The 13,658-nt window shown below is 48.5% G+C and overlaps 1 protein-coding gene across 1 annotated transcript in view; it reads right to left on the bottom strand.

The window, feature by feature from the left end:
• LOC146960857 (uncharacterized) overlaps positions 1-12,740 on the bottom strand; it is a 56,189-nt gene extending 43,449 nt beyond the window's left edge. The window contains exons 1-2 of the mRNA XM_085771994.1: positions 12,503-12,740; positions 12,003-12,161 (exon numbers count right to left, since the gene is read on the bottom strand). Coding sequence (XP_085628120.1) covers positions 12,003-12,161; positions 12,503-12,740 — 397 coding nt within the window. The remainder of the gene's footprint in view (positions 1-12,002; positions 12,162-12,502) is intronic.
• Between the last annotated feature and the right edge of the window lie 918 nt (positions 12,741-13,658).

Below are 13,658 nucleotides of genomic sequence, written 5' to 3'. Positions count from 1 at the left end.
GTAGGATACAAGGAAAGTTTTCTCCTCGGCTTACAGCAGAGCAGAGTGACTGACAGACCTGTGTTTCAGACCAAACACTCTATGTAAGTGATTGCCGTCGGAAGATAGAACTATTTAAGACTTAAATTAACACAAACATTCCGCTTACTTCTGCTTTAAATTAAGAAACAAGAAAAAAAACTGACTCCCATCATGGCTTTTGTTTGTGTTAGCTTATGTTTATCTTGTTTGTACCTTTATGTTGTGGATTAAATCTATTTTAGTTAATTTAGTGCTTTTGTGTTTGTGTTGGGGTCATTGGTTGGGTCCATTGTTATGCCCCTCCGGGCCAACGAAGTTCTGGGGTGTAACAATTGTAATGTAGCACCCTGCCCTATGAAATGAGGAAGAACTACTTATTCGGAATCACCTTTAATATTAGAGCGGGCTCTGGGTTCTTAAGTTTTTTGTGCGCGGTGCTGCATTAACCTGTACTAATAAAATGTAACTAATGAGAAGACTTGTTTGAGCCGATTTGAGCCGTCAGTTGGAAAGAGTGAAGAAATGGATTGAGTCGAGTCATGTTTAGCATCACCTTCCGGTGCATTTTAATGTTGAGAAGCTGTTTACATAGACCCAATCTTCAGCAGAGTCAAACACACACAGACCAAAGCATTAAACAAACATACAGGAACAGTTTTTACTGAAGCTGTACATAATATAGCAAACACTAGTAAGGCTTCCTTTCACAGATCCACCTCAAGTACCAATGACATTTTCCATCATTCCAGTTTCTCTTCCTCGAATACGAGGAACTTAAGATGTGAGCACAGTCCTCGTTACCATCATTATTAGGCCCACCACCATGCCAGTACCTAGAAGGGAACAAGAGCATCATGTTTATCTTGTAAATCAGCGGTTCTCAAACTGTGGGGGGGACTGTCACTGCACAGCGCTGGCGTGGGAGCACGGACCAGGGAGAACATGTCAGTCCGACCGCCCAAAAGACTGACCACCCATTTCTCCGACTACCCATTAATCCGACTTTTTCTAGACGGTTATGGTTAGTGTTACTTAAGTCGCAGAAATGGTAGGTTGGACTAATGGATGCAAAAATATAGGAATGTATGGTCGGAGAAATGGGAAGTCGGACAGACGTCATGCGCCCGCACGGACCACCCCAGTCTGCAGCTTCCCACCTTGGTCTTGACAGCCAACATGAACTACAAGTGTAACTACTAAATCGAGCGAGCTGACCGAACAGGGGTGTCAAACTCAACCACACAAGGAGCCAAAGTCTCAGACTCTAAGGGCCTGATAAGATCCCAGATAAGGGCGCTAAATTGTGTGCTCCTGGTTTGTGCCCGCAAAACAGCTGATCTACTAAGAGTAACCGCAGTATTTAAATGAGGTTTTTGTCCGTGGTAATCGTTTCACCATGGAGAGTGTGGACAGAGCTGGATGGACGCAAAGGCAGAATCAAAGTTGATCCGATGGATTAATAGAGACCTCAGGTGGAACACTCAAGCCTTACTCAGTAAGAACCGATCAGTGTGTGTGCTTAAAGGACTTCTAACACACCTGAAAAACTGCTACAGTTTGTTGGAATGACCAAGACGCAAGGAAATGCAGTTATATCTCACACAGGCTTCGCCCTCTACTGGACTCTACTGGACTCTATGGGTATATCTCTCCTCCAATCGCGTACGCGCGATGGCCCACTGAAATTTGCATGTACGTAGCCGGCCAGTATGGCGTGCCTACCTTTCCCGCCCTTTAGCGGGCTATATAAGCAGATGCACCGCCAGCTGCCCTCATTCCTTTTTACTTCAGCGTCGGCGAGTGCCCACTGTCACACTAGCTCCAAGGATGGAGTCGCCGCTTCAGGAACAACGCCTCTGCCGGCCTGCCCTAACGGCATCATCGCCCCGGCAGACCTACATCTTCTTTGCTTCGGGCGTCTCGGGAGGAAGCGCGCCACCGCCGGGCTGGAGCAGCGACGGCAGGAGGAGGACGCCGCTCCAGCGTACACCACCTCCACGCCGCCTGATGAAGCTTCGCCGCCCAGACCCGTCTCAGCTTCTGCTGCAGACTCACCGCCACTACGAGACGAGGAGGATGAACTCTCCCTCTCCGACGGCTCGACGGTGTTTGGCGCCGCTTCTATCAAGCTCAACTTCCCGTAAGTCATGACGACTGCAGCGGAGTGTGTCGGGCTTCTCCCCCCCCCCCCCCCCACTGCCCCCGAAGCCGGTGAGCCACCTCCGCGTGTGCAGGGCGAGACGGAGACTGTGTTCCCCGGTGTGCCCCCGCTCGAAGACGCTCTGGCTGTGCTCATTATCCCGCACTCAGCCGGCTGGTCAGGACACAGAAAGCCACTACCACCGCTGCTGCAGGATAAGGACACGCTGGAATATTTTGACAAGATATTCCAGCTGGGCGCGCAACTAGCAGCAGCAGCAGCAGCAAACAACCTCGGTGTGCTGGAATGAAGCCGCCGCTGCTACGCCCCCCCTTCCCCTGACACTATGGAGTATCTCGGCCGGACCATCGGTCAGATGAACAAGACAGGGAGTTGCTACTGCTGCCGGACGAGTGATGTCACTGTCGGGCGTCGGCTCTCGCCACGTCTGGCTAGGTCTCACCGCCCTCCCCAGAAGGGACCGAGTGGATCTTCTGGCTGCACCGGTCTGGTCTCTTTGGCTCCTCACTACGGTGACGCAGCGGCTAAAGAGGCTGGAGGAGGAAAAGGCGCAGCTGAGCCGTCATCTACCGCTCGCTGTCGCCGCCAAGCAGAAGGGAGAGGTCAAGCTGCCCCGCCGCTACGCTACGGCGAGGCGGAGGGATCGCCGCCAGCGAAGAGGCTTCTCCGCGGCGGATCCCCCAGCTGACCCAGGGGACGCCCCGCACGGGACCCCAGCGCGTCCCGTCCCGCGGCGGCTCGCAGCACACCCAGGACGAAGCTGTCCTGGGGCACACAGCGACCAAAGTGACAGTTAAGGGGAGGGACGGCACCAGCAGGCTGCCTCGCCGCCCTCCCTCATTGTTCATATGGTTCTGTATGTTCTGCTTGTGTTCACTGTTATGTGGATGTGAAAAATGTTTTTATTAAAACATGTTACTCCACTAACAGAGCAAAAATTCCCCCTCCCACCTCCACCATGCTCCCCGCTTGCCGCGCTGCCCCGGCAACCACCGGCAGCCTGACCGGCCGGTGCAGCCACCGCTACACCGGCCGGTCAGGCTGCCGGTGGCTTGTGTTACACCGTCACATCCCCGCAGCGGGCCCGGCAGGCAAGGCCCCCGGTCACGGTTTCACAAGCACACTCACACAACACACCCTCTACCGTCTCCGTTGTGGGAGACGCGGTAGAGCGGAGCACCGTTGTCAACCGGGTAAAAGCTACCGTTGTCCCTCTATATGAGCGCTACAACCGGCGAGGCTGCACAAGAAAACATCGCTCCCCACTGGTTGTAGCGACCACACAGTTAGCCCCGCGCGCTGCTAGCCGACACCGTGTCACTTCCACGGTGCGTCCGGCTCAGCGCGTTGACTGGCTGACGAGCGATGATTGTCACCGCCGAGCTAATGGCTACAGCGGTGACAAGCATCGTTCGCAGCAGCACGGCAGGGCTGTGTTTCCGGACAATGAAACGGCTGCCTCACGCTCGTTTAACCCACGCCGCTCCAGTGAAGCGGCCGGGCTAACACGAACTGTCTCCCCGGTAAACAGCAGTGGAGCGGCCAACGTGTCTGACCGCTCTGGTCCTGTGGCTGTTATTTCCACGGGCGGATCTAACAGCAGCAGGGACGTCATGACGGTGAGGTGCCGGGCGGCGGTGGTGCGTTCAGGTGACACCACGCCGGCTCGGACAACAGAGATGCGTTCACGGACGGCCCCGCGAGCTCGGACAACGGGCCTGGTGCGTTCAGGGACGACTCAGCCCTTTCACAGAGGGCCCCCCCATGGGCCAAACGTGGCGGGTTTGGCGGCGGAGAGGGCCGAAATTGTGTACTACAGCTTTCTAGAAGCTGCTCCACAGCTGTCTGCGCGTCCTCTCACGTGTTTTTACAAAGCATGGCAGAGCAGCTGCGTACTGACAGACTGGCTGGACAGGACCCTCAGACTAGGATATTCTCTCCAGTTCTGCGGGCTCCCCCCAGCGTTCAGGGGCATACAAGAGATGAATCTATCCTCTCAACAAGAGATAGAGTTCCTCGAGGGGGAAATTCAGGACCTGCTATCAAAACAGGCTGTGTCAATTGTCCCTCTTCACGACAAGGAACGAGGTTTTTACTCCCCATACTTTTTGGTTCCCAAAAAGACAGGGGGCTACAGACCCATCCTGGACCTCCGTGCCCTGAACACACGTATCGGTCGCAAAACGTTCCGCATGCTAACCACAAGGAGGCTGCTGGAACTCGTCCAACCAGGCGATTGGTTCTCAACCATCGACTTGAAGGACGCTTATTTTCACATCGAGGTGGCACCAAAACACAGGAAGTTCCTGCGTTTTGCATTCCAGGGAACAGCCTATGAATACAACAGGCTGCCATTTGGCTATTCCCTGGCCCCTCGTACGTTCAGCAAATGTGTGGACGCAGCGCTACAACCGCTGCGCAGCCAGGGTATGAGGGTCTTCTTTTATCTGGACGACCTCATCGGGATGGCCAGGTCCAAACAATGGGCCATTTTTCACACAGTTCAGTTGATACTTCACCTGACCAAGTTGGGTTTTGCCATCAACTGGAAGAAGAGCAACCCCCAACCAAACCAGCGGGCCGAATACTTGGGGATTGTGCTCGACTCTGTCAGCCTGAGAGCCACTCTGTCGGAGTCCAGACGGACAGCCCTACAGCAGGAGGTTCTCAAGCTGCAACAGGGTCCATGTGTCACAGCCTTGACCGTCATGCAAGCACTGGGGCACATGGCAGCAGCTCACCCGGTGGTTCCACTAGGACTGCTGCACATGCGTCGCCTGCAGAGATGGTTCGCCAGCCTACGCTTAGACCTCAAGAGGCAGAAGTTTCGGCTGCTGACGGTCCCCCCAACAGTGCGGAGCAACCTGCAGTACTGGGGGTCCCCACCACATTTGTTGACCGGGACACCACTAGGACGAGTGACCTCGTACACGTCGGTGTTCACGGACGCCTCCCTGATGGGGTGGGGAGGCACCTGCCTGGGGAGGGCGATAGGTGGTGTGTGGCCTCCGGGGGAGGACCGCCACATCAACCTCCTCGAGTTACAGGCAGTGTTCCTGGTTCTCCAACACTTCAGTCACCTGTTAAGGGGGAGACACGTGTTGGTGAGGACCGACAATCGCACCACAGTCGCTTACATCAACAGACAGGGTGGTGTACATTCCGCTGCCCTGTTAGCGATGGCGGAGAACCTGTGGTCATGGGCTTCAGAGCACCTACAATCTCTGAGAGCCCTCCACGTTCCAGGAATCGAGAACAGGGGGGCCGACCTCATGTCAAGGGGCGGCCCCCTGGAAGACGAGTGGAGACTGCAACCAGAAGTGGTACAGCAGATCTGGACACGATTCGGGAGGGCAACGGTGGACCTGTTTGCCAACAGGTCGAAAACCCACTGCCTCCATTGGTTCTCCCTGAGCCCGCAAGACCATCCACCCTTGGGGGTGGACGCGTTTGCACACGCTCCATGGCCAAGAGGGCTACTTTATGCCTTCCCCCCCCCTCCGTCTCATCCCCCAGCTACTGGAGAGAGTGAGAGTGGAGCGGCTGAGGGTCATTCTGGTGGCTCCCGACCGGCGGTCGGCTCTGTGGTACGCAGAGCTGACCACAATGATGGCGGCCCCACCATGGCCCATTCCCCAAATCCGGGGGGCGCTGTCACAGGAGGCAGGCGCGATACAGGCGCTGCCGATCCTGGGCCAGTCGCTTCAAGCCTGGGCCCTGAAAGGGACAGGTTAATGCGGACTGGGCTGACTGCGCAGGTGGTGAAAACCATCCAAGCGGCTAGGGCTGGATCCACCATTGCCTGTTACAGGGCTAAGTGGTTAGGTTTCCAGCATTGGTGCGAAGAGAGGGAAGTGGACCCACTGACATGCTCAGTGGGAGACACTCTTTCCTTTCTACAGCTTTTGGTTGATAGAGGGCTGTCTCACGCGACTGTTAAGGTTTACGCTGCAGCCATCTCATCATGCCATGAAGGGTTGGGCGGAGGTCCAGTCTTCGCCCACCCTCCGGTAAAACGGTTCATGCAGGGGGTCAGAAGGCTACGACCAGTGGCACGCACTTCTGTACCACAGTGGGAATTGCCACTGGTACTCGAGGCCCTCACAAGGGACCCCTATGAGCCTTTGGAACGCTCCTCCTTAAAGGTGTTGTCGTTCAAGACAGCGTTGCTTCTTGCTCTGACGTCAGCCAAGAGAGTGAGCGAATTGTGTGCCCTGTCAGTCCACCCGAGTTGTTTACTCCTTCGCGGGGACCGCAGTGGTGCCATCCTTAAACCGAACCCCTCCTTTCTTCCTAAGAACATAAGGAGCTCATTTCGGTCCAGAATCATCCAGTTGGAGGCTTTTCACCCTCCCCCTCATGAGGATTCGAGGGAGGCGAAACTGCATCTCCTATGCCCTGTGCGTGCGTTGACATACTATGTCGACCGAACAGCCACTGTCAGGAACACCGACCAGTTGGTTGTGTGTTATGGTGACGGGACGGCTGGCAGAGCCCTGTCCAAGAAACGCTTGGTGAGGTGGATGTGTGAATGCATCCTCTCAGCCTACAGTCAAGCGGGTCGAGAACCGCCCACTGTGGTCCGGGCGCACTCCACAAGAAGTGTGGCGACGTCTACGGCCCTGTTCAGTGGTGCGAGTGTTGAGGACATATGTACGGCGGCATCGTGGTCTTCACCCTGCCCGTTCATAAGGTTCTATCTCTTGGATGTATCAGGCTCCTTCTCCAGGTCTGTGCTCACTGTAGGGTCACAGGACATGTGAGAGGAAGGATGTGTCAAGTGTTTTAAATACTTGATCCCCACAGGGTGTCATGCACCTGCATTGGACTGTGCTCTGCTAGGACACTGTCAATGAGGTGCGCAGGAGGTCTAGGGTTGAGACCCCTGCGAGGTTAGACCACAACTTCACCCAGCCTAGTCAGGTGCTGCTAACTGGGATGAAGTTGGACCCGTTATCACTCCATACGGTGGTTAAGATTAATAAAGTGGTGACTGGGTCTTGGTACCTAACCGGTAGCTGGTGTGGTCAGTGGGCGGAGCCTCTCCCGCGACAGGGAGTACATAAATCGGGGCTTCGCCTACTGTACCCATAGAGTCCAGTAGAGGTAGGGATGGGAATCGAAAACCGGTTCCTCTTCGGAACCGGTTCCAACTTGGATCAATTCTTGGAATCGTGTGCGTGTCTGCTTTAACGATTCCCTTATCGATTCCGTTTGGTTCAGAAACTCGCGCATTAATTGATTAATGACGTTCCGTTAAAATCAATCTTCATTATAAATGAGGGTGCTTAGTGTTTATATCCACACGTCACCGTTTATTCTCACAAAATAAAGTTAGTGGCGTGTCTGCGTGGAGCGGAGCTGCTGACAGATGCAGCTGACAGTGACGTTTCTTCATCACTAACCTGTGAGCCAGAGCCACCCTCCGGTCCTCCCTCCCTCACGTCGTGAGGACAGGTCAACGTCTCCTGAACAGGCTACATATTCTTTCTGTTTTTCTCTCTTTATTCTAATCACTTCCTTTCAGGTTTTGCTCGTAGCCACGTGAAACGGTAGCTGCGCCCTGTGTCTTTTCTCTGGCGCGCTCTCTCTCTTTCGCTCGCTCACTCGCTCACTCCGCATAAAAACGAACGTTATGAAAACAATAACCTACAGATGCATAAAAACCATGGAAACATTGTTAAATTCCTCCTGTGAGCACAGCTGGCCCACAGCCACAGTGGTCTAGTGTTAACCTGTCCAGGCAGGTCGGTCCTGTCAACTTTTTTAATGTCAGAGCCATTTATGCAGTGTTTTCAACCTTGGGGTTGGGACCCCATGTGGGGTCGCCTTGAATTCAAATGGGATCGCCTTAAATGTCTAGTAATTGATTAAAGATAAATAAATAAATAAATAAACTAATTATTTTTCTTTTTATTTTCTTGATATATTCACTTTCTTGAATAAATCAAGATAAAATAAAATGCAGCATATACAAATATCTGAGCTTGCTCATCTTGAATGAGGGTCACCAGAAATTTGTGATGTCAAAAGGGGTCATGAGCCAAAAAAGGTTGGGAACCACTGCATTAATGCAAACAAACCCATTTCTCTTTTATTCCCTCACCCAATGAGAATCGATAAGAGAATCGATAAGGAATCGAATCGATAAGCAATATCGATAATGGAATCGGAATTGCTAAATTCTTATCAATACCCATCCCTACGTAGAGGGCAAAGCCTGTGTAAGATATAACGAAGGTTACGATATTGTAACCCTAGTTATATTAACACAGGCGGAGCCCTCTACTTAGGGCCCTGCCGCTCTTTCGCCTTACGCTGAAGTTTGGTGGAATGAGGGCAGCTGGCGGTGCATCTGCTTATATAGCCCGCTAAAGGGCGGGAAAGGTAGGCACGCCATACTGGCCGGCTACGTACATGCAAATTTCAGTGGGCCATCGCGCGTACGCGATTGGAGGAGAGATATACCCATAGAGTCCAGTAGAGTCCAGTAGAGGGCTCCGCCTGTGTTAATATAACTAGGGTTATCGTAACCTTCGATATAAGAGCTTTTGTCCTGGCAGGTTTTACGGTAAATCAAATGCCTTGCTTGTCCCGACCATGAAAAACAAGACTCAAACCAAAGTGAAGCCTTACGCCAGAGTCAGTGGAGTTCCATCGACCCATCTCCAGACACCCTCATACGATTTGTCAGTCAAACCAATCCAAAAAGCATCTGTGGTCCAACTAGAAAGAAATGTCTGGGAAATATGAAGAGACCACATTAGTTATTTGAACATATCGATGAAAATGGGAAGAAGATGAAAATCTATCACACACACACATATTACCTGCTCTTTGTCTACGACGACCAGATCTGCTCCTCTGCTTCTGCAGTCCTGTCTGGCACTGTCCCAGGGACGACGGTAACTGGAGAGGTGGTAACAGGAACCACTGTACATTCTCCATCCAGAGGGACATGTTTTCTCTGCAGGACACACGAGAGTCAGAATGACCTACCAACTGGTTGTGTAAAAATAGGTTTTTGTTGAAAAAAAAAAAAAGGTTTTCCAATTGAAAGGTGACATTATCAGATTGTCTACTGATCACATAGGAACTTCTTTTTTTCTTCAAACTGGTGCCTACAATACACCCAACCCTGACTGCTGTGTCACACATGTGTTTTTAAACATCACATCCCATGTCAAGACAAGAGGCAAGATGGCGCCGTTGTGTGTGGCTGGCCATCTACCTCTGCTACCTTTTCTGTGTATTGTCCTGTTTTTATCACTTTTATCTCACAAACTGTCATCACTACTGTTGTATAATTAACATTAACTTACCTTTAATCCTTTTAAACCTTTTTGGTTTTAGTATTGTAATTCATTTATTGTCTCTTTTTTATTTATTATGCATATTGTGGAGCATTCACCCAACTCAAGCTTTTCACAATGTATGTACTTGTACATCTGAGTGACAAATAAACTTCTTGAACTTGAACTTCTTGATAATCGCCCTTGTCTATTAAATTTATTTAGGATGGCTTTTAATACCCAGTAGCGTGATGACACTTATCTTATTTTAACTTATTTGATTTTGCTGCATTTTATTGCCTTCACTGTTTTTTTAATTGTTTTTAATTGTTTTTATTTATTCTTCTCATTTATTACCCACTATAAAGCACTTGGTACACCGAAAGGTTTGTTGTAAAGGGCTGTATAAATAAAGCACATTTACATTTACCTGTCGCCTGTGAAGAGGTTAACTTATTTATTTCATGCTATAGGCTACCGCAGCAACGGAGTGACAGTTTTAAGAGCATCCCATATGGACATTTTAAGAACATACATTTAAACTTGAGAATGAATGGTATCTTAATCTTTGAATTTCTTTGACTTCAAAATGTTTAATTTATACACAAATCAATTGAAATAAAACAAACATGCAAAGACTCACTGCGGTAGTACAAATTCCGAAACTTGTTCCGATCATTGGTGACTGCAATGAGGTTGGACTTCAGCTGGTTTCTCTCGCGAGTCAGGGACGAAGACCTCTGGAGACAGTAACGCAGGTTGGCTTTGACAGAGGAGAGCACTGCGGCTAAACCACGATCTGAAATAAATCAATACTCATAAAAGACCTGCATTGACATCATGCAAGCATGCAGAAACAGGAACAGCGCCATATATTTCCTTGTTTTGCCCCATGTTGCAGCTGCTCAGGTTTGAGTCTGACCCATAGTCACTTTTTAATTCATATATATTTTGTCAAATTGATGTTTTCTGAAGTTGCCATGCTTGATTGTTTAAGACCTTATTTTTTTCTTCACACAGTTGCCTACAATGTAACCAACCTGCAGTATCACAGTTGATGTGCAGCTACATCACATCACATGTCGTCTGTGAGGAGGCTAAATTTCTCTAGTGACAGTTTTTACTAGTGTCCTATCAAATGGACTTTCATAAATTTAAAAATGAGAATGAATGGTACCTTAATACTTGAATTCATTTGACTGAAAATGTTTGATTTACACACAAATCGATCTATAGGAATAAAATAAAGCATGCAGACTCACTGTGTTCAGACAAACGTTGAACCTCCTCCTGCTCTTTGGCGAGGGTGGAGTTCAGCTGGTCTCTCTCTTCAGTCAGGGACAAAGACTTCTGGAGACACTCACTTAGGTTAGCTTTGACAGAGGAGAGCTCTGCAGCTAAGTCATGATCTGAAATAAATCAATACTCTTAAAACACCTGCATTCATATCATGCAAAGAGACAGGACCACATACTTCCTTATATTGGCAGCTGCCGAGGTTTCAGTCTAACCCATGGTAACTTTTTAATATCATCTGGTTCGCTTTTACCCGGACATGTCCACTTTTTGTCCTGTCCGGGGCGTCCGGTTTTCAATGTTTTTCATGGGACCATTAAACATACTTGACTGGTGCTTTGCACAGAATACTTGGTATTTTGTTGCGACCCGAGAGGCTGCCTCTGTATGTGCGGCTCTACAACGCGCCCATACAGGGGGAGCAGACGTCGGAGCAGCGTTGCCTCTGTTCACAAAATGCTGAAGCGCAAGTGTAGCTTTACCAGGGGCGGACTGGACATCTGTGTGTTCTGGAGAAACGGACGACGGCTGCGTCATAGTCACTGTTTTCCTTTTCTTTCTTTTTTTCTAAATATCCGACAGCCGTGTTCATCTGTGATCAGGTAATAACCAGTAATACTGATTATTGATCATTTACACACCTCGGTACTACAAACTAATTTAAATTTTTCTAATATGTTACGGATCATCATCCTAGGCTGGAATTTTTTTTAGCCATCTATGGTTTTCAATTTGAAATTATATCAAATTCAGCCAAAGTGTTATAGGCCTAGTACTAGATGTCATATGGGCCTACTAAAACTAACAAAATAAACCAATAGCAAATCCATTTGCTGTAACATTTCATAATTTCTTTATGGTTTTATACAAACTGCAACACCAATGTGAAACAACAACTTAAAGTGCAACCACAACAATTAAGGGTTTTGGTAAATACACAGGATTTCTCAATGGATCGACAGTTACACAGAAAGTTAATTGCTCTTGGGGGCCATGGTGCCCTAAGCAGGTGCTTAGTTTGCTTATGCGCTTTGCCTTGAGCTGGCTCTGTCTTTGATCTACCTGTCACCCTTAGAAAAGCCAGCACCCTAGTGTCCTATCATATGGACTTTTTAAAAATATAAATTTAAAGCTGCGAATGAATGGTGTTGCAATCTTTGAATTTCTTTGACGTAAAAATGTTTCATTTATACACGAAACAATCTTAGTAAGACAAACGTGCGAAGACTCACTCAAGCTCTGAAGCTCGTCCCGCTCATCGCTGACTTCAATGAGGGTGGAGTTCAGCTGGTCTCTCTCTTCAGTCAGGGACAAAGAATTGTTTTTACTGATCTGGAGACGCTCACTCAGGTTGGCTTTGACAGAGGAGAACTCTGTAGTTGAATCATGATCTGAAATAAATCAAGTCACACACCTGCATTTACATCATGCTAACAGAAACAGGAACAGCACCATATATTTCCTTAATTTGACCCATGTTGCACCTGATCAAGTTCGAGTCCGACCCATAGTCACTTAACATCATCTAGTGACACCTCCAGTGTGTTGTCAGAAGTTGCATTGCATTTTGTTGTCAAATTGAAGAGGGTCTTTTATGAATTTGGAGTGGATTTGTGTCTTTTCATGTTTGTTTTTGGTTGCAGTGCACTTGGGTCTTGAAGCCATTGCAGGATAATGATCCTTTAATCATGACTTCAACTTGATCTTTAAGTCCTGAATGAAGCAGACTCACAGTGAAGACCGAGGCCGATGAGTCCAGCCAGCAGTAAAACACCCAGCAGACTCAGAGGGACGACGACAGCTCCATGACATCTCCTCTCAGAGCTGGTGGGACCTGAACCAAGAAAAGACCAGTCAATAAAAACAGTCACATAATAACAGACATTTATTCTCTGCTCTGTCCGTCTGACAGCTCTTACCTGTGGGATTGGTTGAAATGATGGACTTTTCAGGCTTTGCATCATTAACATCGTTGGTGTAGATCGTGTCCATTGATGCTCACTACAATAGAGAGGGTCACCTGCAGCACAGTCTGACATGAAATAACTGAACTCTTGATGGTTTCAGATTTTTATCTTAAGTTCTGGGGAAGTGCAGACAAGGCGGTTCTCAACCCAACCAGTTCAAACAGGAATTTTGTGAATTTGTGAAGCCGGTGGTATATTCAATTCAATTCAGTTCTCACCTGCAAGCCCACGTTCTGTATTTTACATGGATTTCTTCTATTGTTTTCCACATTGTATTGTATTACTGATAAGACATGATTCCCCCCACCCGTCCCTCTTTGACCTGCAGGGTGTTTGCAGCTCAGGGCCGATCCCCTCAGAGGAAGAGCCGAGACTCGGGCGGACAGTTTGTTCTACTGGTCTTAAGAAACACTGTCAGGCCACAGCCAATATACACCTCACTTCATTGTCTCTCACATGAACACAATTTACTCACACTTCCTTTAAAACAATACAAAATGACCAGGTATAAATGTAAGTAGTAATATTTTCTGTGTAAACTGCCAAAGAACAGCGGGTGAAAATTAGCTATTTGCTAACTTCGGTACATTTACGTTGGGCTTTCTCCTTAATCTTTTCCCTAAAAAGAGAAAAGAGCTGATTAACTTTTGAGAAAAAAAAATAGATGATCTGTTGGAGTTCAAACATGAGTTGTAAATGAAAATATGTTAATTGTCCTTCCATTCCGGGAATATACTCCTCCATAAAACAAAACAAAATGACAAATAAATCACTTATCTGTGTTTAATTAAATTGTCCTCAACAAACGCAACACAAATGCCAGTAACCCATAATCTTTTCTTTATGACAGATTAAACTACACAAATATGCACATCGTAACATCATACATGATATATATCGTTATCCACTGCTCTATTGGAC

This window comes from Trachurus japonicus, unplaced genomic scaffold, assembly GCF_045865225.1.
Source record: "Trachurus japonicus isolate A0001 unplaced genomic scaffold, Traja_1.0 AP029896.1".
Lineage (NCBI taxonomy): Eukaryota > Metazoa > Chordata > Actinopteri > Carangiformes > Carangidae > Trachurus > Trachurus japonicus.
This window is presented reverse-complemented; position numbering and strand designations above follow the sequence as displayed.